General features: G+C 47.8%; 8 protein-coding genes across 8 annotated transcripts; 1 reads left to right on the forward strand and 7 right to left on the reverse strand.

Moving 5' to 3' along the window:
• Positions 1-69: 69 nt before the first annotated feature.
• EV420DRAFT_1634794 (uncharacterized protein) lies at positions 70-474 on the reverse strand (the record flags this gene model as incomplete). Its single annotated transcript, XM_060476370.1, has 4 exons — positions 70-235; positions 291-311; positions 360-371; positions 428-474. The coding sequence occupies 4 exons, from the start codon at positions 472-474 to the stop codon at positions 70-72; spliced, it is 246 nt and encodes an 81-aa protein (XP_060340164.1).
• Positions 475-1971: 1497 nt separating this feature from the next.
• On the reverse strand, positions 1972-3084 carry EV420DRAFT_1473424 (uncharacterized protein; the record flags this gene model as incomplete). Its single annotated transcript, XM_060469131.1, has 6 exons — positions 1972-2036; positions 2164-2231; positions 2397-2540; positions 2617-2665; positions 2743-2881; positions 2923-3084. The coding sequence occupies 6 exons, from the start codon at positions 3082-3084 to the stop codon at positions 1972-1974; spliced, it is 627 nt and encodes a 208-aa protein (XP_060340165.1).
• Positions 3085-9091: 6007 nt separating this feature from the next.
• EV420DRAFT_1634795 (uncharacterized protein) lies at positions 9092-10481 on the forward strand (the record flags this gene model as incomplete). The annotated part of the gene is made up of 7 exons (XM_060476371.1): positions 9092-9121; positions 9174-9247; positions 9299-9423; positions 9483-9550; positions 9610-9730; positions 9784-9918; positions 9973-10481. The coding sequence occupies 7 exons, from the start codon at positions 9092-9094 to the stop codon at positions 10479-10481; spliced, it is 1062 nt and encodes a 353-aa protein (XP_060340166.1).
• A 376-nt stretch (positions 10482-10857) lies between these two features.
• On the reverse strand, positions 10858-12036 carry EV420DRAFT_110535 (uncharacterized protein). The gene is made up of 5 exons (XM_060465857.1): positions 12015-12036; positions 11679-11964; positions 11585-11629; positions 11052-11528; positions 10858-10994 (listed from the first exon to the last, which is right to left on the reverse strand). Exons 2-4 carry the CDS (start codon positions 11795-11797, stop codon positions 11189-11191), a joined length of 504 nt encoding a protein of 167 aa, XP_060340167.1. The 5' UTR covers positions 11798-11964; positions 12015-12036; the 3' UTR covers positions 10858-10994; positions 11052-11188.
• EV420DRAFT_110529 (uncharacterized protein) lies at positions 12037-13382 on the reverse strand. The gene is made up of 5 exons (XM_060465856.1): positions 13160-13382; positions 13063-13110; positions 12819-13007; positions 12179-12766; positions 12037-12125 (listed from the first exon to the last, which is right to left on the reverse strand). Exons 3-4 carry the CDS (start codon positions 12923-12925, stop codon positions 12280-12282), a joined length of 594 nt encoding a protein of 197 aa, XP_060340168.1. The 5' UTR covers positions 12926-13007; positions 13063-13110; positions 13160-13382; the 3' UTR covers positions 12037-12125; positions 12179-12279.
• Positions 13383-13949: 567 nt separating this feature from the next.
• On the reverse strand, positions 13950-14456 carry EV420DRAFT_1473428 (uncharacterized protein; the record flags this gene model as incomplete). Its single annotated transcript, XM_060469132.1, has 4 exons — positions 13950-14222; positions 14264-14288; positions 14337-14348; positions 14410-14456. 4 exons carry the CDS (start codon positions 14454-14456, stop codon positions 13950-13952), a joined length of 357 nt encoding a protein of 118 aa, XP_060340169.1.
• A 98-nt stretch (positions 14457-14554) lies between these two features.
• EV420DRAFT_110568 (uncharacterized protein) lies at positions 14555-15114 on the reverse strand. The gene is made up of 2 exons (XM_060465858.1): positions 14681-15114; positions 14555-14630 (listed from the first exon to the last, which is right to left on the reverse strand). The coding sequence occupies exon 1, from the start codon at positions 15018-15020 to the stop codon at positions 14763-14765; it is 258 nt and encodes an 85-aa protein (XP_060340170.1). The 5' UTR covers positions 15021-15114; the 3' UTR covers positions 14555-14630; positions 14681-14762.
• A 1217-nt stretch (positions 15115-16331) lies between these two features.
• On the reverse strand, positions 16332-17179 carry EV420DRAFT_1500151 (uncharacterized protein). The gene has a single exon (XM_060471015.1). The coding sequence runs from the start codon at positions 16742-16744 to the stop codon at positions 16502-16504; it is 243 nt and encodes an 80-aa protein (XP_060340171.1). The 5' UTR covers positions 16745-17179; the 3' UTR covers positions 16332-16501.
• Positions 17180-23958: the final 6779 nt, after the last annotated feature.

The following is a 23958-nucleotide window of genomic DNA, read 5'->3' on the forward strand; positions in this document are numbered from 1 at the left end:
AGTGGACAGGTGTAAGATAAAAAATCAGCTCAAATGCGTGGAGGGATCGGGATCTCCCATCGTTGACGTTTACTCGCTTCCGCTGGGCCTTCGTCCTCCAGGTGTCGCAGAGCCTTGGCTAGTGGCAGTGATATGTCCTCCGCTCTCGGTTCCACTGGTAGACGGTTCCTCTTGACTCCCTCCAGGTTTCGCAGAACCTCCGCTATTGACATTCTGTGGCCCACGAGGGATGTACCTGTGATGCGCCGTACGATATGTCTTGCTCTTCGGACAGTATAGAACTCACTCACCCTTGGCTCGAGTTGGACGCACTATTGGGAATTAGTCAGAGAGAAGCAATAGATGAATAGGGTGCGAACCTGGACAGTCCCCTGTGAATATCGTCGTGAGTAATGGTGGCAAATAGAACATTCGCCCGAATACACACCGAACACCTGGGAGGACAGGAACGTGTTTAAAAATGTTGAATTGCATCTTGTGAGAGAGGTCACGGTGTGGTTAGTTAAGAAGGAAGTAGGGTAGTGAAGAAATGCCTACCTCATACGTCGTCTTTTATACCATAGCACATATTGATCTGTATTCCATCTTGGGCTGGTACAAGTCGGATGTCACTGTACTAGAGAACACCAACGTTTCAGTATACGCTATATGCTATATGCATACCAGGATCTTCCGAATCAAAGAACAGAGCACCGTAAATCCTACCATGTGGAACACGTATCGCCGCGCAACGCGTTGATGGTTCTGATATCAGCATAGGTGAAGCTGTTGACGCGTCATTTTGTGTGTCATAAGCCTAGGAAAGAGTGGGTACTCGATGGTGTTATACGCACCGGAGCACGTAGGAACGAGCCAAGAGGAAAACTTGTTGCGTCGATGAGGGGGATCCTGGTATGCAAACCTCCTTGATGATGAACAAGGTGGGATCGTCGGTATGCTTCACCAAGGCGACATCGGAACATTATTTTTGGATTATGCATACTTCAACCCATTTCCGAGGCGCATTAGATTCCGGTTGAACAAGGCACATCACAAGGCTTAAGCAATAGTCGGCTATCAGTTAGATGTGCAACGAAGGAACCGCATACAATTTATGGCATCCAAGGCGCGACGACTTCATAAAGGATGAAACCGTATAAGCAAGTGTGTGCCTGCTGCAACTGTAGGTGGTCCATGGCGAAGCTCAGTCGGGAATTGCGGGCCGATCGTCGTACTGCCGCGAAAGACGCCTCTCAATTCTTCAGGCGGTCGAAGCGTCCCAGGAATGCTATTACTTCCCGAGATGTTTGAGGTTCGTAATATCAGCAGCAGCATTCGTTCCTTCAACAGGAAAAGTTGAAAGTGAGCGTGGAACCAAATTCGACGATGCTAAGTCAAAGATTGCCCGGTTGACTCAATTCCTTTCATAGCGATGCTCCCGTAGCGCTGGCGTCCCACTTGGAAACAGCTTTTCGCCATTACCTCCTACACATTCCGACATAAAAGCGCCGCAACCATCAATAGGGTACGTTATGGCTCATCTCATTGACGGTTTCAATGGAGAACTAGATACACTTCCGAAAATCTGCTTTCAATCTTCTTGTACAGGTCGTCTCAAGCACGAGGTTCCGTCCTAGAGAATTTGTCTGACGCAATCGAAACCGATTGGGTACGAAGAGTCTGGCGTCATTACTTTTTGTGCGTGGATGCCACTGAGAACTTCCCCGAAAGAAGAAGCCTGGCATTTTCACCAAAGCTTGGCATCGGTATCGATATCTGAGTTGCGCATTTGATGGCATGAAAAGTAGAGGTACTTTATTCGTCCGAAGGATGGTTAGAAAACCCCTTGTATGGATTCCCTGGCCACCGTATATTTTTGGATTCGTCTTTCCAAACCTATTAGTTGTCTCCGGTAATTCGACTTTCACGGCCACATACCCAAAACGTAAATATAATACCACTACCGATTGCTGAAGATATCCAGCAGATCCTTCATCTTTCAGCTTCGCTTCCTTCAAATGCGCTCGCTGCTGTGGTACCCTCTCCGAAAAGCATTTCTAGACAATCATGCGTCCCGCAGGCGCCCTGAATCATCAACACCTTGTCAACCTAGTCTAACGGCAGTATTGCAAGCTACACACAATCAGGGTCCACAGAAGCGAGAAAAAACACGAGTTGACTCACTAGTGAAATCCGATATCGCCATCTCGAGAACTGCGGTCGCGGAATGAACGACCGAGTATTTGCGTGAGCTGAACTCCAATATGAGATCAAGAGTCGGTCAACATCGCCCGTGTAGAATGACCGTATGCTACCCCAAGAGGGACCCCTTAGTGTAATGGTCCGCGTCATCGTTCTAGGATGTACAGTCTGGGAGAGTTCTCCCATGTTGTCATGTGAAAGTCTTCTTCACGTACTTCCCGCCGTAAATGAAAATGTGAGGCCTGGCAGCAGTAGACGGTAACCGGGAACGTGCAACTGAGAGGAATCTCGAGGTGTGGAAGATTGGTTTGGTCCTCCTCGTAGTCCAACAGACGTCATCGATAGAGATAGTGAACACCCTGGTGTCGTGCGAGAAATAACGTCAACCACAAACACATTGTTGCAACAGAAGCATGCAGCGGCGCCTTAGCCTACAAGTTATGGATCTCTAGCACGAGCGATGGGGCTAAGGATGGCCTGGTATCTGGCGGCGGTCGAGGATGAATGAATACTATTACCGGAGATAGTTCTTGTGTGTTAGTGGCCGCTTCCGTAGCTCACTGAGTCGAGCATCGAGTTGAGGGCGGCGTCGACTGGCTAGAGAGTTAGGGGTGACGGAACAGCACCATTTCTCACGAAGGAGGGCGGGCACGTTGGTACGCAGACGTATCTCTCCCTCATTGACTCCGATGAATAGGCGCTGAACCGAGTAGAGAATCTGGCGCAATTGCAGAAATGAACGGCCGACTTCGTGGGGTAGTAATATTTGCTGCCGGAGGGGTGTAAAGCCTTGCTGAAAGGGATTTCTTCTCTTTGGCGAAGTGATCTCTCTGATCCCGTGACGGCAGCAAACCATTTGTTCACCACAGGAGTGACAAGAGCACAGATGAAACTCGAATCCATGACGTCCGAGATGTCGGTGTGCCTGTAAGATATACATAGCCTCCTCGCACACATAAACGAAGAATCCTCGGAAGCGTGCCAAGAACTTCGGTCAACGACTGGTATCCATAATCAAAAGCAATCTATGGATGCATAAACGCGTAATTCCAAAGGCGCGCGCGGATATGGAGTCTTCCATTCGTGCATGTTTGGCGCGTCTATCTTCATGGAAAAGGACCTCTGACTCGCAGAACTAGACTATGCGCATACATCCGGCATGACGAAGACTGTGCCTGGCATTCTTCCACAGGGGTGACTAGTCATGGACATATGAGTTGTGCTTTGTGCTGCTGGGCGGTACGGGCAGATTCTGGGAACGAGCCGGGTAGGCACCCAGTATGGAACCACAAGATACAGGGGTAGACAGGATGGGACAGCGGGTGTACGCTAAGGACGGTCCATGCGCGTGGGTGACGATTCGGCAAGCCTCGATAATCTCCGCACTGACTGTCGAGGTATATCGAGCATGCCACCCAGAAGAATGCTGCGCGAAAGGTGCTGATACAACAAGGCCGGACGGCGTTACTGAGAGGCACACCTTCGAATTCATGTCGAAGGACGCAGGATACGCTGTCTGATGCACGAAGTCGATGTATTTCCCACTAAAGTGGAGTATCGACAGAGGCCGCAAATCGATACCAAGACTTGGCTGTGAATCAGATTGCAGCATCTACGGCAGATCTTCTCCGAGTCCAGTTGTAATGAAGGCTCCTCGCTCTGCAAATGGGAGCGTGCCATGCAAAGAGATCGCCGCATCGAAGGGGTTGGATTAGCTTTCCTTCTCTTCACAGAACGTCGAACAAAAAGATGCCAAGCAACATCATGTTATGTGTGTTGTGCGTTGACTTTTCACCAAGCGATGGCTCGAGTGACAAAGTGAACAGCTGCGAGCTAAAAATAGGGTTTTCCGAAGAAATTTGTTTCTCGGGCATTGCCTATTGAAATGAGATGCAATGGGCAGATCTCAAAAACCGACATGAGACCGTGATGAAAATGGAGTAATATTCGGAGATGAAGAGATTTCGTTGGTTGGGATAGAAAGGTGTGAAGAATCCCTGTAGATGAAGTGGATTGTCCGTTTCCGTGAGTCTTTCATCCTTCCTTAATTGGGGGCGGCATGGCATCTCTGAATCCTGAGGTTAGAACATTTCAGGACGACACGGTGATAATTCTCACTGTAATGTCCCGAGATAAGCAACTCTCAGCTCGTTCCTTTCGCATCTAATTCATATTCTGGACCTGGTTTCTGGTGAAGATACATAGAACAGGGCATCTACGGCAGTTCATTAAATCCTTAATCAAAGATGAAACAGTGCGTAACTTCACCTCAACACTTTCTGGGACCTAGCCGGAAGACACAACAATTGGCCCAGAGGAAAGAACAATGGGCGAAGCTGTACAGGGTACCGAACGACAAAGAAAAGATAATAGTTGATGTTGAACGGCCTAGCCATTCGTGCATGACCTTAAGTCGCCGTTTCCACGTTCATTACAGCGCTCCCTCCATCATGGGACGCTATCCCACATAACTTGACGAGACTCGTACACTGAGTCACTGCCAACGATGCCGCCGCCGCCTATTACTTCAGTACTAGCCATCTTTGTAGCAGTCATGTCCGGGCGGTATCGCAGTGCGGCTGGTGACGAAAATGCGCCAAAAGAGGGAGAGCTTTTATTAAAGTGGTCTGGAAATAATTGTAACCCGCTGTCGGAAACACGGTTGGATGGGAACGAAGGCACCACAAGAAGGAAAATTGAGTGGTGAAGGAATCGGGAAATCGCGTTTTGGCAAGGATTCGCGGTAGTCTGGCGGTATGAATGAGCGCTGACTGTAAAGCAGTCGTCTAGAATGACGCACCTTCCACGATCTTCGTCATGGCGACCATTCAAGCTGTATCTGCCTCTCGTACACGCAGGATTTCCTGCTAGATATGCAGTTGAGCTTAGGCTCTGGGATATTGACAACATATACCCACTGCGGTTCGATGTACCCAGCTTGCACCGATATCCCTACATCCTATACCCATTTCCCATGTCCAATGCCTGCAGTCGACTTCTTAATTCTACCGCACTCATCAGTTATTGTTGCAGGTGTAGATTATGTGCTCACCGTCATCGCATACAACCCCGTGTCTCCTCGTCTTCGCTGTCGGGGCAGCTGTAAGACACGAAAAAAAGACGCCGAACACAACAACGAAAGACTGACCTGGCTTCTGCGTTGCCTCGTATTCGAAACTGGACGCTCCTGTGCTGCTTGCTCCGTCTTGTCATTGACGTGAAAAACTATGACCCGCCATCAGAGAATGAGAATTGCGTATGCCGCATGAAGGAGCTGAGCAACGATGGAAAATTGCTTTTGGTGAAGAACGGTACGAATTTTCTGTGTTCTGATGGTATGGATGAGAGCTGCTTTTGCTGCAGCCGTCTAAATTAACGCACCTTGTACCACCTTCATCGTTGTGACCATTCGAACTGTAGCCACCTAGTACACGTAAAAGATTCCTTTCTACACATCCAGGTTGAGTTTCGGCTCTAGGACACCTTCATCGTATACGAATTATCGGTTTTCACTGTGATGCCTGCGGTAAGATATGCGGAAATTTTTCGCAAAAGACGACAAAGGGCTGACATGGCATCCATATCATCTCAAATTCGGAACTGAGCGCGCACCTTGCTCGCTCGGCTCCGCTACAGTGTTTGTCCGATTTCGCTACCGTTGAACGTTGAGGTCGAAGAGAGTGCCAGATGATTCAGGACATTCGCCCATGAAGGACGTCCGTGCCATGTTAAGAGAACCTAATCCGATTCGTGAGTCACGATGAATGATCCGATGATCGCAGTGACTATCGGTTTGTGTCCGAAAGCTGGGTTCGATTCCCGCTCAAGTATGACATTGCAATGGTGACTCTACAACCTTTTTTATGTAAATCTTGTCGAAGTTGACTTGAAAGCCGAGGCTGCGTCGCTGTGATCGAGAGTCGAGACTCTCATTCATGAGTCAAGAGTTTAACATTGAACGTTAAACAACTATTTCGGAGTCGAAGCAACTACCACTGTGCAGAATGAGTAAAATTGGTCGCAGAAATGAAAAACCTTCCAGCTGGTGCTACGAAAGGTATGTATACATTTCCGACGGCTTAGTGGATTTCGAAATAGGCAGTCATCTTTCAAATTCGCGATGGAATATATATCTCCTGGTGTCATTAAGGCTGTGGTACAATGACTTTGCGAATACAAAATGCTACCGTGGAAGGACAAACCGCAGTTGAAAACAAGATATTAGGAAGCTGCATTAGCACTAGATAAATCAAGAGTGCAGACGATGCGCCATATAACACCTAGTCATATCCCTGATTGAACAAGCCCCGTCGAAGATGCAAAATGCAAAGACACAGTAGCGTAGCCATCTTGATGTCCTCGTAAAATGATGCAATCAATAGATAAGGCGACCTAGGACGTATACAACATTGTGTTCAGCCACGAAGTCGCCAGAAGCATGCTACACTCTTCTAAGTAATCCCAATTCTCATACGATGGGCTAAGAGACCAGCGAGGATGGAATCTTGTCTTGGTCGTAGCACTGGAGACATTAAATTTGTGATACTTCCTGAATTCTAGACGGAAGATCGATTTTATGCCTCGGAGATACACCTCGGTCAGGCATAATACAATATTGCTAAAAACCTCGGCGGTGGTGCCAGGAAGACCGTACTGAAGAAGACCGGGCTCCTGAGGGAATGTATTAAAGTCGCGGTGATCCCACGCATCGGAAGTTACATCTGAACTCGAGTTGCGCCACCCCCCGGCGCACTTCGAATGTTTCATGCTACCTCAAGCATCCCGGGAACTTGGCGTCAACGTTATCCGAACAATACCAGATATGTACCGATTTTAGATCAAGTTTTCGAGTCAGCATCCAAACGTGAGAAAGCGCGACAGTCTGGGGTCGTCGCACTAATGTCCATGAGTATCGGGATTGCGAGTTGATTGACAGCTCAAGCCGCTGGGCCGTCAGTCCATCGGTGTTGTGTCCGTCATGAAATCACAAAGCAAGCCTTGTGTCGTGACACAACTAAGTATGCTATATTCATTATCAAATAACTGAATTAGGTTCATCGCAAGTTAAGCGCTCACTGTCTTGTAGTCCGGATGGAGGGAATATAGATGGCCAGCAACAGAGTAAAAAGCATCTACAATTACTGTTTGTAGAACATATGTTGCGTATTCTAAGGGAAGGACTCACTGTAATAATAAAAACGATCCATCTCATCATCTACTTATTCCTGGAGCTAAGAAAACCCGAGAACGAGATGCAAGAACCCTGAAAGAGACTTTATATGAAAGCCACAAGACGACGCACATAGTGGGTGTTGGCCATAACCCCAATCGAATAAGCCTCGTCGATGGCCAGAGGTCCCAAGATCCAATAGTAAACCACCTTGACATCGCGAAGCGACGTAAGTAGGTACTCAAGACGAACTGCGATGTGTACAACGTGTTCACCCACAAAGTCACCAGAAGGCTTCAGTTTCCTTTCGAGCGATCCTGATTCAAACGCGAAGACCTGAGAAACGTAATTCTGAAGATACACGAAAATAAAAGAACACCAAGGTCATAGCATTAGACGAAGAGAACACCAATAGTCCTTCTCGAGTTCTAGAAGGAATAATAAGCTTGTATTTCGTAGATACATCTCTAGTCGAGCATTCATTGTCGAACTTTGAGACGTTCGTAGGAAAAACCTAGCCACTCAAAGAAAAAGAATACTGAGGTCGCGGTGATTACAGAAACACTGCTCCCGCTGCATCGTATGTCACTGGTCACTGTATCCGACACAGTGGCACTGATAGAATGTTCGCCGCCCACTGCATCAAGTCGAGGGAGATCTTGAAGGCCATCAAACACGAGGGCCTACATACCCGATGGACGACACCAGAAGATTCCGGCTGTTCTACTGATGACCAGGAGTCAGGTTGTTAGTAAGGAGCAGAACATTTATGTTATCATGATCGGATGTATGTCAAAGTAAACGCCCGGGCCATGTAATACCTTGGATACCGAGCGCTACAGCGGACCTCGATAATAGATATCTAGTGTCCACCACAGATTGAAACACGAGACTTCTCGGCATCCTCTTTTCTGGAGTGGTAGAAGTAGGAGAAAGGCATGATGATTATTGATCGGAATGAAGAAAGTGAAAGACGATGAAAGAGCATTGATTGCTCAGGAGAAGTTCCCGAATCCCGACTGACCGACCGCCGTGGAAACAACCTGGATCAAGGCATTGGTAAGCACACTGCCACCCGGTTACCGGTTATAACCGGTCTCTCCCAGAAGCTCGCCGGAATACCAAATCAGCCTTGTCAACTCCTTCATCATCCGTACTTATCACTGAGATGCTGAAGGGCTCATCGTCTCAGTAAGGCTTCTATTGTTAATCAATTTTTGCTTCCTCACGACATTGGAGCTAATTAGTGTTCATAACAATCGATATAGAATTTTTTTAACGGCGACCAACCGGTTCGGAGACCTGTCGGCTTGACGGCACGGCATAGACCGAATCCTGTCGGAACAGGGTCGCAAGAAAATTGATTTCAGCACCGTCGGGTCTGTCAGGCGCGCCGTTCCTATACCCATTTTCGGGACTCGGGCATGGGTGAGGCAAGGCCGATGCTGTTTGACTCTCACCGGGAGGTTTCGGCCAGTGAAAGTTTGAACGACGGAGACGTGTCAAGTCTAGATGCTCTTCACTATGCCGCCCGAGGACGCCAAATTTAAGTCGGCTAGGGACTGTAGCCGCTTGTCCGACACGGGGCCTTGCAAAACTGACAAGACTTACGTCGGTAGAAGACGTATAAAGAGGCATGGGGAGATCACTGTAGCTTTGTCTTCAAGTTTCTTCCTCATCGCTCACCTTTATTTTTTTAACCTCGAAACATTTTTTTGTATGGCTCCTACCGCTCCCAACATGTCGAGTACCACCCGGAAGTTAATATTCGTTCGTGCGCCTTCTATTCCACCCAGAAATTTCGTTTTGACTATCAGCATAGGTCACTGGGGGGTCTGGATTCATCGGATTCCATATCTTGACCCAGCTATTAGATAAAGGTTATGATGTTCGAGCGTACGCCTATGCTTTCAACATCACCCTTCCCCATCTAACACTCCCCTTCAGGGCCGCAAGAGGCAGGAAAATCGAGCTACTGAAGAAAGCACTGTCAGTCAACTACAGTAGGGACCGCTTTGAGGTCGTAGAGGTTCGTGATGTTTGCTCAGGGGATTTCAGTCGCATCCTCAAAGGTCAGATACTAGTTTGATTATCATTCCGGTGTTAATAAATCTATCTTCCCTCCATGCAGGAGTAGATGGAATTATCCATACAGCAGCTCCTCGTCCAGGAAGAGCTAGCGCTGACGTAGCCTTACGAGTAAGTAGATTCTTCTCGGGTTGTGTTGTGATCACCAGCGGTTGATCATCAACTTACAGACCGCTATCGAAGGCTCCCTTCACGTACTGCGAGAAGCCGTCAGGGCTAAAGTCACGAGGGCCGTTGTTACTAGCTCTGTGTTATCCTACGATTTCCCCGAGGGTCTGTATGACGCAGATAGTAAGTCCCTTCCGATAGCCCTTCAAGCTAGTCCTCACCCTCTGGCGTTCCAGATTGGAACTCTATCACCAAAGAAGAAGCAATAGCCTCCAGACATCCTTTCCTTGTCTACGTGGCCGAAAAGAAATATTCCGACTTGGCCGTAGTAGAATTTTCCCATATCCACCCTGAGATCGATGTTACCCTCGGTGAGGACGTTTTAAGCCGAACTTTACCTTCCGCAGTCTATTGACGCTCGACAGTGGGACCACCATTTAATTACGGTCCTTTCGCTCCAGGCTTTGAGCACCTCCTTCCCGAACCCGACCTCAGTGCTCTTTCCACGAACTCGACTATTTATTCTTTCCTTCGACCAGACACGACCGCCTTTCCTATGGCTCCAGGAGCTATCGACGTTCGGGACACCGCCAGAGCACACGTTCTCGCACTCGAGTCACCTCCCTCATCCAAGATTGGCCGTAAGAGGGTAGCTATCGTATGTCCCCACGAGTGCTCGTACAAAGCCGCAATCGAGACCATAGCGCGCGAACACCCGGAGCTTAAAGAACGCCTTGCCGATGCCCGTAGGGCACCGGAATGGCCTTCCAACACCCTCCCACTGGACTGGAAGAGGATTGACGAGGTGATCGGAATGAAGCCCGAATCGTTCATCCCTTGGGAGAAGACAGTTTTGGACTCGGTCGACAGTCTCCTTCGTATCGAGAAAATCTGGAAAGAGAAAGGATTCAAGGTCAAGGGATATATAAGATAACCGATCTCCCTAACAGATGGGTCAAAAGTGTTTGTAAAATCATTTATTAAACATACCAGATGTATATTTGTACCGGGTCTGATGTACAATATAAAGTACAAACTAAAAGGGCTGTACAGCTGATCTAAGCAATGACTTCGGCAAACTCTCTGTTATCAGGCGTTTCCTGCACGATATTAACCCACCGACGAACTCCCCTTTTATAATCAACTGGGGAAACGTTGGTCAATCATTCAGCTTTTTCAGACCTAGAGACAGACCGCTTGAGTCGGGCGATATTCAAAACAACATCTGCTCCACATACCTTGCCGAACGTCTTCGTCTGAAAGGATGCCGAAATGCGTATGTTCCGCGTTTTGGTGACTGGTCCTTCAGAACCCCGTGATCCTTCTCGAAAACCCGTAGCGAGGAGTATCTCGGCTACCCTCCATGAAAAGTACTACCCTCGACTAAGTCATCAGGCCTCGCATTCGCATCTCTAGCTCCCCGCTCCGGTGTTTCCTTCGGATCAGACTTAGATACGGTCATTAGTCGGTGACGATCCTTCTATTGCAGGACCTGAGACCATACCATATCGCTTGATAGACGCTCGAAGATCGTACAGTCGCTGCCAGAAATGCCTCCCTCGACTATTATCCCGGTACTGATCGTACCGTGTCCTGACTGTGCTGCCGGTGGCGAAAATGGGCCAAAGGAAGGCGAGACCTTCACAATGGTCCGGAGAGAAATGCGATCCGTTGCGGTTGGATGAGAACGAAAACACCGCGTGAAGGAATTGAGTGATGAAGGGTTCGGGAAATCACTTTTTGGTTCGGATTTGCTGTGGTCAGGTGGTATGAATGAGCGCTGACTTTGTCGCCGTCATCTAAAATGAAGGATCTTCCAACGCCTGCGTCATCGCAACCATTCAAGCTAGATATCCAGCTGAGCCTTGGTTCTAGGATATAGGTAAGATATACCCACTGTGGCTCGATGTCTCCGGTCCGTATTGATATCCCTGCTTCCCATGCGTATTTCCCAAGGCCAGCGTCAACCGGCTTCATGATTCTACCGCGTTCGTCAGTTATTGTTATTGATAAGTGCGAATGATGCGATGCATTCACCTTGACAGTATACAACCCCACGTTCCTTCGGTGTAGCCGTTGCATCTGTAAGATATGAGGAAAAGCACGAAAAACCCACTGCCAAAAGACTGACCTGACATCCATATTGTCCCAATATCGAATGTCCAGGCACTGATCTTTCTCAGGCGATACTTTTAGAACATGCGCCGTCTTGACCGTGTCAAGTAATCGCACACTCCAACTGTGGTGCATGGATATGTTAGGGACAACATGTCTCAAAAAGCGATGTGTGAACGCTGGGATAGCCCGGTGAGAACGAGGCACGGCATAAGGGGCGTCGTTGATTGGAACAGAAGTGGATTGGTGGCTCGGTTCCGAGAGTCTTCGATCTTCCCTTCATTGAAGGCAGCTTGACCTCCCTGGATCATAAGGTTAGAACATTTCAAGACAACACGGTAACAGAGCTCACTCTGAGATCCTCAAATAAGCAAACATGTCCATTCTCAGTTTCGTGTGTACGGTTCGTTGCTTTCGTATGATCTGCCCCTATATTCTAATGAACATGTGAAGGCCGATGCGTCTATCGAAGCTCGTTAGGTCCCTGATAAAAGATGGAATACTAAGAAAACCCACCTCAGGACTGGTAACGCTCTTTCAAAGACTAGCCGGAAGATCAGTAGACCCAAACAATGACCCAGATATAGCCTTCATCTCTCATGCCCGTCCCCTGCGCATCATATTCTGAGAGGAAGAGGGATATGATAGTAACGAGAGAACCAGTGAATGAGAGCAAGACACAAGGAAAACGATGAGAAGGTAAAGAAGTTGTTGATAGAGAACCATCTAGGTCGCGCGCGATTGTCAAGTGAATACTCGACGATCCCACGTTCATGACTCGGTGGCATTCCCTCTAATTTCAGCACTTGGGATGCACATGGCCTGCCAGGATAAGATGGTCCTTCTGCACCAACACAATCACTCAAGCGATGCCTTCCTCGCCTAGTACCCCAGCAGTGATCCTCATCCTGGTAGCAGTGTCCCTGCTGCTTATCACTGCGTTGGTGGTGACGAAAATGCGCCGAAGGAAGACGAGATTGTTGGGATGGTCTGGTGATCCGCTGTCGGAAAGGCGATTGGATGAGAACGAGGCGCGTCGCGGGAAGGAATTGGTTGATGAAGGGAAGTCGCCTTTGGTGCAGAATGGTACGGGTTTGTCGTGGTCTGGCGGTACGAATGAGCGTTGACTTTGTTGCAGTCGTCTAAGTTGACGCACCTTCCACGACTTTCATCATCGCAACCATTCGAGCTGTGTCTGCCTCTCGTACGGCAAGGTTTCACGCTAGATATCCAGTTGAGTTTCGGCTCCAGGACAGAGAGCATATATCCACCGCGTCTCAATGTCTGCTGTCTGCCGATATTCCTACAACCCGCGTCCCTCTCTCGTGACCTGTATCATTTGATTCTGTAATTATATCGTGTCCATCAGTTATTGTTAGAAATGTAGAATATTCACTCACCTTGACCGTATACAAATCCGTGTCCATTAGTTTTCGACGCGACATTTACTGCAGGATATGAGAAAAGTCCTGCAGAACACGACGACAAATAGCCAACCTTGTATCCGTGTCTCTTGAATTCAAAACTAGCCCTACTATTGCTTTTTGAACATCCGATGTTGCTGCCGCAGAAGCTTCAACAGAGTGGCAGACGCCTCAGTGCATGACTTCTCCGGGAGGAAACCGTCGTCGGTATAGATGACCTGATACACATCGTCCGAATGTTGAAAGACTAGAGATGATTGTAGCGTGGAAGGAGTTTAAGTTGACTGATAATACTGGTTGCGATCGGAACATGAACATATATCAACGGACGTGACGTAATCTATGGCGCGCGAAAGCTGGGTTCGACTCCCAGGCAGAGAGCTTTGCAGATTTCAAAGCGCCAGTTTTTTTTCTTTTGAATTTTACTTGCTCAAGTTGGCAAGGGTAGGGTTACGCCGCCGGGCGAGCATAACTTGAAGCAATGGATTACATTTAGCCAAATGAACATACAGTGACCCAAGCGGAGGCGAAACATCAGTACGATTTCTTTCCCTACATCAAAAACACTGAAAACACTAGTTGAAAGCATTCTCGAAAGCCTTAGGCGATAATGAACTCATCTTTCAACCTCACTGTGTCGCATAGAAAACACTTAGCCTTCGAGATAAAGCATCAGACTAATTATAGAATTATATGAATGTAAGTAAGTCTAGTAGCACAAATCGAGAGAAGAACACGAAAGCTCTTGCTCGCTGTGAAGAAAAGACTACATCACGTAAGTAAGAAAATACTAGTATAGGATAGCAAAAGGCAAGGGAGCATGAATTATTTCCAGTGGACAGATATAAGATAAAAAAGGCAGCTCAAATGCGTAAAGGGATCGGGGTTTCCCATAGTCGACCATTACCCGCTATTGGTCTTAGAGCCTTGGCTAGTTTGAGTTTGTCCCCCGCTATTGGTTCCACTACTGGGGTTTTCTCCCTGCCTCCCTGCATTTTTCGCAGAGCCTCGGCTATTTTGAGTATGTCCCCCGCTATTGGCTCCACTGCTGGGTTCCCCCTCTTAATTCCCTCCAGGATTTCCAGAACCTTGGCTAGTGGCAGTCTGTTGTCCACGACGAATGTATCTGTGACGCGCTGTATGATATCTCTCGTTCTTCATACAGTGTAGAACTCACGTACCCTTGGCCAGAGTTAGATAAACTTGTAGAAATTTAGTCAGAGAGAAGAATATATGAATAGGGTGCGAACCTGGACAGTCCCCTGTGAACACTGTTGTGAGCAATGATACGTAAATAAGACATTTGAACGAATAAGTACACACCGAGCACCTGGGAGGTCAAGGAGGTGTTTAAAAATGTTGAATTGCATATTGTGAGCAAGGTCGCGGTGCTTTAGTAGAGAAACAAAGAAGTAGTGTAATGAAGAAATACGCACCTCATACGTCGTCTTTTATACCATAGCAGATATTGTTCTATATTCCATCTTGGGTATGCTACAAGTCGGCTATTGTCGTCCTACATGCCACCGACGTTTCAGTGTACGCTATACGTCATGAGCGGGTCAGAATTCCCTGAAATCAAAGAACAGTGTACCGTAAATCCCAGCATGTAGACTCTGCATCACCGTACAGCGCGCTGATGGCACCGAAACCAGCAACGACCCCCCATTTGTGTGTCATGAGCATAGGTGATCGATGGTGCCAGAGTACAGAGGGGGCCAGCCAATAAAATACAAAGGAAAACTTGATACATCGATGAGAGGGATCCTGGTATGCAAACCTCGATGATGATAGGCAGGGCAGGATCGCCGGTGTGCTTTACCAAGGTGACATCGGAGCATTATTTTTGGATCATATCTATTTCCGAGTCGCTGGCGAGTCGTTGACGCTAGCTGAACAGAACATGATCCCGAGGACATAGCCAGCCAGAACATAGTTGGGTAGACATGTAAGAACAGAATAATAGGAACGATGACTCCCTACAGGATGAAACAGCATAAACAGGGGTAGACGCGCTAGTCGTTGCGAAGCTCAGTCGGGGACCGAAGGATCACCGTACCGAGTGCCTGCGTCGAAAGGTGCGTCTTTAGCTCGATTCTTCAGGCAGTCAAGGTGTCCGAGGAATGCTATTACCAGTGCCCGAGGGGTTTGAGCCTCGAGGAAAAGTTGAAAGTGACAATGCTGAAGCTATTCAGCCGGACCAAAATCAGACGTCCGAAGTCCAGTTTGTACTTCCGGGCCGATCGCCGTGTCGTGCCTACCGGAGTTAGCCGAAGCTCCTTCTCTTTAACCTTCATCTCAAGGCTCGACAACCGCCCAACTGTGTTTCCTTCAAATGTCGGCAGGTTTTTCCTCTCTGTCTTTTAGACGAAGAGTTGTGTCGTAGTGGCAAATTTGAGGTGTTCTCATTGGCAACAAGGTGTGTCCTGGTTCTTACTCCTGATTAGCGCTGACAACAGCCAGGAACAGTTACCAGAATAATTGAAGAGGATTGCGTTTTGTCGAATCGTGTGTGAGCTCTTTCCTTGTGATGGATTTTGTGAGTTCTTCGTTTCCGAATGGGGAAACGTTATGACTGACAATACGGGAAGACATACATATCGAATTTCGGAGATGATGTACCTGGGAAAATTTGCTCGCTGGTAGGGAGAACGAACAGAATTACGTGGTAACGTCACAGTGTGAGCGTTTCTGTAACTTTCTGCCATTTCGTCCCAATGAAACCACACCAGTAGCATGCTCGGAAGGAATTGCGCCGCGATTACTGTGCAATATTCCCTTGAAATCTTCGGATTATGCAGCTGCTCGTAACGTTGTTCGAAGATTGGTGTATCAGGGAGAAGGAAGATTCGTATAGCGCCACTGCTCGGCATTACAAGGATGGATGATGGTCACTATTCCCTCTGAAACCAGAGGCGAAGGAGGCTGAACTTTTTAATAATTACATCGTGCGTTGACCTTCGTATCAGTTCGATGTCGTATCCAGCTGACTGATCTTTTACAGGAAATAACCACCATGGTTCTTCCCAAGGACACTCAATATTTCTGCGCTCATCTCGCGCAGTAAAGACGTGTCAAACGTCTGATGTTCCGCGCATCCTCTGATTCATACCTCGATGTCTCACAGGTATCTTGAGCACTGCGTATGCTCCCCCAGTGCAGCGAAACAGAGCAAGACCAACGGCGTGATATCACTGAAAACCATCTTCGGCCTGTTGAACCCTTTCATTTGGCGACACTCTTCTCTGCCACGTCTCTATGGCCAGGCGAGCACAGAACCATATAGATCGTTCGGCAGGCTTGATGGGTTTAAAACCGGTGAATGCGAGCGATAGGTTACAGCGTGGAATGTACACAGAAAGACGATGCGCCCCATACAGTTGGCGAGTTGTAGGAACGGATTGTTGTGGATCCCTCAGACGGAAGGACAGTGAAAATCGCGTCCTGCGATAGCATATATGGCTGGAGTCAGTGCTGAAAGCAGGGAATTGGGCTGGGGGACGGAATCCTCGAGGGGCGCGGTGAGAGTCGTGAGTGGTCGTAGCTCGAAGATGCTGACAATGGCATCGTTTGAAACCGAGTGATAGCTGTACGTCATCGAGAGATCTAGCACAGCACCTGAAGCCAAAGCCGGCGTACCGCAATACCATAGACGCATCTTGAGGTTTTGAGGCAGGCCTCAGATTCAGAACTCATCGTCTGATAGATGCCCAAAGACGGACACAGTCGCTCGTGCAAGCGATGCCTCTCCCGCCTATCACCTCAGCACTGGTCGTAGTCGCGTTGTCAAGCTTCTTGTGACCAAAGGAAAGCAAGTCCTTTTGGACATCCGCTTTCAGAAATGCGGCTGGATGAGAACGAGGCGTGTTATGGGGTGAAGAGGGGAAGCCAAATTCAACCCTAGAAAACACGACGCTTGTTGGAAATTATAGAATCCATAATAATGATAGTAATAGATTAGTTTCTAGTGGTCTATAGGTTAGTCCATATTGTCTTTATACAAGCTGATGTCGGGTTCGACTCCCAGCTAGAGAGTTCAGGTTTTGGGACTTGTGTTTTTTTCCTCTTCCTGCACAGTGCGCAATCAATGCCCATTGCATATGCGAAGCCAGTGCCCTTCACTGCGTGTTAATGTTTCATACACGTATTGTCGGTGCTAGGCTGCGAATTTTTGGGAAAGCAAGGTAAAATGACTCTACATAGTACACCATTTGGTGAAGAAACGAACCGTTTCATAAGGTGAGGAATAATATCGTACGTATAACTGTGAGTGATCCTTCAAACATCCAGGTCGTCCGAGTTAGAGACCTGGGATTGATTCTATATGCGGCACGACGCGTCTGTGGCGTGGGAGCCATCAGCTTTCCGGGTTCGGGACCTTTCACTTTCGACTTGATACTATTACCACCACCACCGCCTCGAAGTCAACAGTGTGCCCATGATAGATACCGGCTTCCACGCTCAGGAATTTTCTGATTATTTCAATCTCTTAACAATTTCTGCTCTATTATATCCAGTGGTACTTTGAAGCTTGCAGGGACCACGGTTTGTTACTCCATGGGGTACGTACTCCTCGATGCGTCTTTTTTTCACCATCGGCTTAACCACAGTAGGCTCAGATAGGTAATGATTCAAAGTCAAGGTATATGCGCGTAGACAGGCCACCGGTAGCAGCAAGGTTCGTTCGTTCGACCTACGTGCAGTCGGCTGAAAAGCTTGCCATGTACTCTCGTGCAGCGTAATGCCTCATCCAAAACAGACGATCCGTGGACGCATAGTAGGCAAGAAATGCCCTTCGACGATGTTCAATCCTGCTGGCCAGCATGGTGAGCACACCGCTATCCTCGTCAGCCACTCCTGAGGATAGCATAGATGGACTTTCTGCTTGTCTCACGAAGGAACGCTCAGTCATTTATGCCAATGAAATACGACCAGGATGTATGAAGAAGACCTGATTTTTTCACAAACACCCAGCGTGCGATCAAATGGCCGGCATCATTTGAGGCGCTTATGCATCGGTACTGTTTCGCTGTGCCTTTCTTGGGAAAATCGATGTATGCGCCCTTTCTTAGCATGACCCATGTCTGTTGCATCACCCACCTATCTTGATTATGTGCCAGTAACGATGGTTCTCAACGCACTTCCCAAGAGTCTGGATGACCACTATCTGGCGGAGCAGGGTTCGTTTACTTTCTGGTCATCGCCCTTGATGTAAGTGCACTGGTATCGGCACCTGAACAGTAACGAGCTAACAAGAGCTGCAACAGATCTCAGTGTAGTAAAGGAGGCCTCACCTATCATGCGCACAATTATTTTGATACTGTTGGCTGGCAACGTCATCAGGCGTAAAGGCTGTAGGGAGTTGCAGGTAATTGCTTCACGTCCTTTGTTTTCTCGGTCTAACAATGACTCGTTAGGATAGTGCAACACTCTTCGAGAATATCAAGCCAGAAAACCGCGAATTCCGTAGTATTAAACGCTATTTCCAGCGAAGAGTTTCACTCAAAAGAGAGCTGTAGGATGTCGCCGATGCTTTGAAGCGAGAATCCCTCGTACGTTCTGCTCTTTCACCCATCGTTTATGCTCATATCTGTCGGACGTATATTAGGCGCATAATGGCAGAAGACCGCAAATTCATGCCCATTTTATCTTCTGTCGTGACGTCTACTAAAGATATGCCCATCCTCAGCGGAAACAATTTGTATTTGAGCGTTTAACAAATCCCAGGTGAGAATTTTCATTGTCACAATCAACGTCATTTTAATGTCGTGTTTTTGGACACTAGAGACGACCGTAAAGTGTGGATACTGGGTGCCTACAGATGCAAAGAGGCAATAGTAATTAATACGCTGTATTCAACGTCGTTCCAGGCAAAGGCAGCGACGGTAGACGATGACTCTGGCATGAGTAACTAGGATAGAATCTCAAAAATGTGGGTGCTATGACTGGGATAATCCGATGGGATTGGGGAACATCGTGCTTGGGATGGATGGCATTCATGCAGAGATACTGATGCGCTTCATCTGAATGTTGTTCTTGATTAGAGACTAGAGATGATCGCTGTTGACGTTGAACGGTTACGATTGGATCGACAATAGTATTTCCATAAGTGTTACAATATCCTCTGTTAGTCTGTTGGTTAGTACGCGCTCGTTGCGCGTGCGTACGAGGGCTGGGTTCGACTCCCAACTAGACAGTCCGCTTTCCCATTTGAAGTTTTTCCCTGCTCTGTTGAACGCTTACTCGAAGCACAGGGTTGCGCATGCACATGAAACCTCCAAGGGCTTCTTTCCGACCTCGATGTTATACCTGCGTGTTTCTGTTGAGTCCGATCCTTACCTCTAAATTGAAAACCATGAGAGCATTCTCCAAGCTCGGCTTTCCTCATTGCAGGAAATACTTAGCTTGCGGCACGCAAATGTAAGTGTATCAGTGTACATATAAAATTATACGATATAAGTAGGTCTAGTAGCACGAATCGAGAGAAGAGTACGAAGCTCTTGCTCGCTGTGAAGAAACGACCACGTCGCGTAAATAAAAGAATACTAGTATGGGAATAGCGAAGGGCAAGGAAGGGCAAATTATTTCCGGTGGACAAATATAAAATAGAACGGCAGCTCAAATGCGTAAAGGGATCGGGGTTTCCCATCATCGACCACTACTTGCTATTTGTACTAGAGCCTTGGCTAGTTTGAGTTTGTCCTCCACCCTTGGTTCCATTGCTAGACGGTCCCGTTTGACTTCCTCCATTTCCTGCAGAGCCTTGGCTATTGATATTCCCTTTGCCGCGAGGGATGTATCTGTAATGCGCTGTATGATATCTCTCGCTCTTCATACAATGTAAAACCCACGTACCCTTGCCTAGAGTTGGATGGACTTGTGGAAGTTTAGTCAGAGAGAAGTATAGATGAATAGGGTCCGAACCTGGATAGTCCCCTGTGATTTTCCTCGTGAGTAATGGTGCAAATAGAGCATTCAAACGAATACACACCGAGCACCTGGGAGGATACGGATGTGCTTGAAAATATTGAATTGCATATTGTGAGCGAGGTTGCGGTGAGTTAGTTAAGAAAGAAAGAAGTAGTGTAGTGAAGAAATACCTACCTCATATGTCGTCTTTTATACCATAGCAGATATTGTTCTATATTCCATCTTGGGTATGCTACAATTCGGCTGTCATCATCCTACATACCACCGACGTTTCAGTGTACGCTATACGCCATGAGCGGGTCAGAATTCCCTGAAAACACAGAAACGCGTACTCAGGTTGTAAATCCCTGACGTCCCCCAGTGGACCATGCCGTGTAATACGACCTATCTACCGCGAGCAACATGTATCACCGCGCAGCGTGCTGATAGCACCGGAATTAACATAGGCGATCCGCCATTTTGCGTGTCATGAGCGTGAGTAATCGATGGTGTCATATGCACGAGAGTACGGAGGGGGCCAACGAATAAAATACACAAGAAAGAAAACTTGATACATCGATGAGAGGGATCCTGGTATGCAATCTTGATGATAGGCAGGGCAGGATCATCGGTATGCTTTACTAGGGTAACATCAGAGCATTATTTTTGCATCACGTTTATTTCTGAGTCGCTAAAGCCAGCTGAACGGAACATGATACGAGGACATAGCTGGCCAGAACATAGTCGGGCAGACATCTAGAGATGGAATAATAGGAACGATGACTCCTTTTTACAGGATGAAACAGCATAAACAGAGGTAGACGCGCTAGTCGTTGCGAAGCTCAGTCGGGGACCCCACGATCACCGTAGCGAGTGCCTGCGTCGAAAGGTGCGTCTTTGGCTCAATTCTCCAGACAGGAGGTGTCCAAGGAATGCTATTACTGCACTGCACAATAGGTTCGAAACTCAGCGTGCCATAGACAACATTGGTACTCTTAGAAGGAGAAGTTGAAAGTGATGAGACCAAAATCAAGTTCGACGATGCAAGGGACGCAAACGTGCGGGTCTGAATCCTGATGTTCAGTTCGGACTTACGGGCCGATCGCCATATTATGCCTGCCGGAGTTAGCCGAAGCTCACTCCCTTCAACCTTCATCTCAACGAGCGACAACCGCCCGCCCAGCCGTCTTTCCCTCGAATGTTGGCAGGATTTGCCTCTCTGTCCTTTAGATGAAAGTCTGTGCCGTAGTGGCAGATTCGAGGTATTTTCATTGGCAACAAGGTGTGTCCTAGTTCTTATTCCTGATTAGCGCTGAGAACAGCCAGGAACAGTTACCAGAATAATTGCCAAAGAGGATTGCGTTTTGTCGAGTCGCGTGTGAGCTCCTTCCGTGTGATTGATTTTGTGAGTTCTTTGTTTCCGAATGGGGAAACGTTATGACTGACAATACGGGAAGACATACATATCGAATTTCGGAGATGATGTACCTGGGAAAATTTGCTCGCTGGTAGGGAGAACGAACAGAATTACGTGGTAACGTCACGTTGTGAGCGTTTCTGTGACTTTTTGCCATTTCGTCCCAATGAAACCACACCAGTAGCATGCTCGGAAGGAATTGCGCCGCGATTACTGTGCACTATTCCCTTGAAATCATCGGATTATGCAACTGCTTGTGACGCTGTTCGAAGATTGGTGGCTGAACTTTTTAATAATTACATCGTGCGTTTACCTTCGTATCAGTTCGATGTCGTATCCAGCTGACTGATCTTTTACAGGAAATAAACACCATGATTCTTCCCAAGAACCGTCAATATTTCTGCGCCCATCTCGCGCAGTAAAGACGCATCAAACGTCTGGTATAGCGGTACGCCGGCTTTGGCTTCAGGTGCTGTGCTAGATCTCTCGATGACTTACAGCTATCACTCGGTTTCAAACGATGCCATTGTCAGCATCTTCGAGCTACGACCACTCACGACTCTCACCACTCCCCTCGAGGATTCCGTCCCCCAGCCCAGTTCCCCGCTTTCAGCAATGACTCCAACCATATACGCTATCGCAGGACGCGATTTTCACTGTCCTTCCGTCTGAGGGATCCACAACAATCCGTTCCTACAACTCGCCAACTGTACGGGCGTATCGTCTTTCTGTGTACATTCCACGCTGTAACCTATCGCTCGCATTCACCGGTTTTAAACTCATCAAGCCTGCCGAACAATCTATATGGTTCTGTCCTCGCTTGGCCATAGAGACGTGGCAGGGAAGAGCGTCGTCAGATAAAAAGTTTCGAGAGGATGAAGGTAGTTTTCGTGAGTACGACATCACTGGACTTGTACTGTTTTGAAGCACCTGCAGGCTGCGGGAGGGTGTGCAGGGTCCAAGATATTTCTGGGACATAGTGGGGTTTGAATCGGAACATGCTCGAAACATTCCAACGCGTCTTGAGCTTGAGGCCTTGAGGCGGGCCCGAGAACAACTCGTCATCTAATAGATACTCGAAGACGGGCCCAGTCGCTCGTGCAAGTGATACCTCTTCTGCCTATTACTTCAGCACCGGTCGTAGTCGCGTCTAGATTGCCGTCAAGCTGCTTGTGACCAAAGGAAAGCAGAACTTTTCTGACGTCCACTTTCAGAAACGTGGCTGGATGAGGGCCATGGGGTCAAGAGGGGAAGCCAAGTTCAACCATAGAAAACACGACGCTTGTGGAAATTATAGAATCAACAATAATTATGATAATAGATTATTTTTTAGTGGTCTATCCGGTAGTGCATTGCCGTCTTTATGCAAGCGGCTAGGTGTCGGGTTCGACTCCCAGCTGGGGAGTGACGTTCAAGCTTTGGGCGTTGTTTTTTGTTCCCCCTCCTTCTGCATAGTGCACAATCAATGCCCGTCGCATATGCGAAGCCAGTGCCCTTCACCGCATGTTAATGTTTCATACACGGCTGTCGGTGCCAGGCCACGAATTTTTTGGAAAAAGGTAAAATGACTCTACAGTAATTGGGACACCATTTGGCGAAGAAAATGAGACCTTGTCAGAAGGTAAGGAATAATATCATAGGTATAACTGAGAGTGATCCTTCAAACATCCAGGTCGTCCGAGTTGGAGGTCTGGGATTGATTCCGTATGCGGCACGACGCGTCTGTGGCGTGGGAACCATCAGCCCTTTCCGGGTTCGGGACCTTTCACTTTCGACCCCGGCGTGTAATCGAAAGGTCGAACAGTTGACTCTATGCATGCCGTCAGTACTGTTTCGTTGTGGCCCTTTCTCAGGAAACTCAATGTATGCGCCGTCTTTTAGTGTGATATTCGTCTATCGGATCCACCACCTGTCTTAATTATGTGCCAGTCATGATGGTCCTCAACGCACACCCCAGAAGTCTGGACGAGACACCCACACCAGTATATGGGGGAGCAGGAGTCGTTTTATTCCTGCTCAACGCCGTCGAAGTGCACTGGTGTCGGTATCTGAATAGCCAAAAGTTAATGAGCTGCAACAGACCTCCGCGCAGCAACGAAGGCCTGATTTTGATACTGTTGGATAGCAACGTCATCAGGCATAAAGCTTAAAGGCTGTAGGAAGCTGCAGGTAATTTCTTCGCCACCTTTGCTTTTTTTTTCAGTCTAACAATAACTCCTTAGGACAGCGTAACACTCTTTGAGAACATCAAGCCAGCAAACTGCGAATTCCGTAACATTAAACGATATTTCCAGCGAAGGATTTCACTCAAATGAAAGTTGTAGGACGGCGCTCATGTTTTGAAGTGAAATCCCCTTGTACGTTCTGTCCTTTCACCCATCGCCTATTCTCATGTCTGTCAGACGTATATTAGGAGCATAATGGCAGAAGACCATGAACTCATGCCTATATTCACTTCTGTCGTGATGTATATGCCCATCCTCAGTGGAAACAACTCTTATTTGAACATTCAACAAAGTGCAGGTAAGGACTTTCACTATCACAAT

Source organism: Desarmillaria tabescens, assembly GCF_030435595.1.
Source record: "Desarmillaria tabescens strain CCBAS 213 chromosome Unknown EV420scaffold_1, whole genome shotgun sequence".
Classification (NCBI taxonomy): domain Eukaryota; kingdom Fungi; phylum Basidiomycota; class Agaricomycetes; order Agaricales; family Physalacriaceae; genus Desarmillaria; species Desarmillaria tabescens.

Bases quoted from the DNA above. Each gene is read 5' to 3' on its own strand.
- EV420DRAFT_1500151 (XM_060471015.1), bottom strand. From the start codon at position 16,744: ATGCGTCTATGGTATTGCGGTACGCCGGCTTTGGCTTCAGGTGCTGTG.
- EV420DRAFT_110568 (XM_060465858.1), bottom strand. From the start codon at position 15,020: ATGTTCTGGCTGGCTATGTCCTCGGGATCATGTTCTGTTCAGCTAGCG.
- EV420DRAFT_110535 (XM_060465857.1), bottom strand. From the start codon at position 11,797: ATGCACCACAGTTGGAGTGTGCGATTACTTGACACGGTCAAGACGGCG. The intron at 11,630-11,678 runs GTCAGTCTTTTG...CATATCTTACAG, and splicing joins TGGGACAATATGGATGTCAG to ATGCAACGGCTACACCGAAG. The intron at 11,529-11,584 runs GTGAATGCATCG...CGAACGCGGTAG, and splicing joins TGGGGTTGTATACTGTCAAG to AATCATGAAGCCGGTTGACG.
- EV420DRAFT_110529 (XM_060465856.1), bottom strand. From the start codon at position 12,925: ATGCTCTCTGTCCTGGAGCCGAAACTCAACTGGATATCTAGCGTGAAA. The intron at 12,767-12,818 runs GTGCGTCAACTT...TCGTACCGCCAG, and splicing joins GATGATGAAAGTCGTGGAAG to ACCACGACAAACCCGTACCA.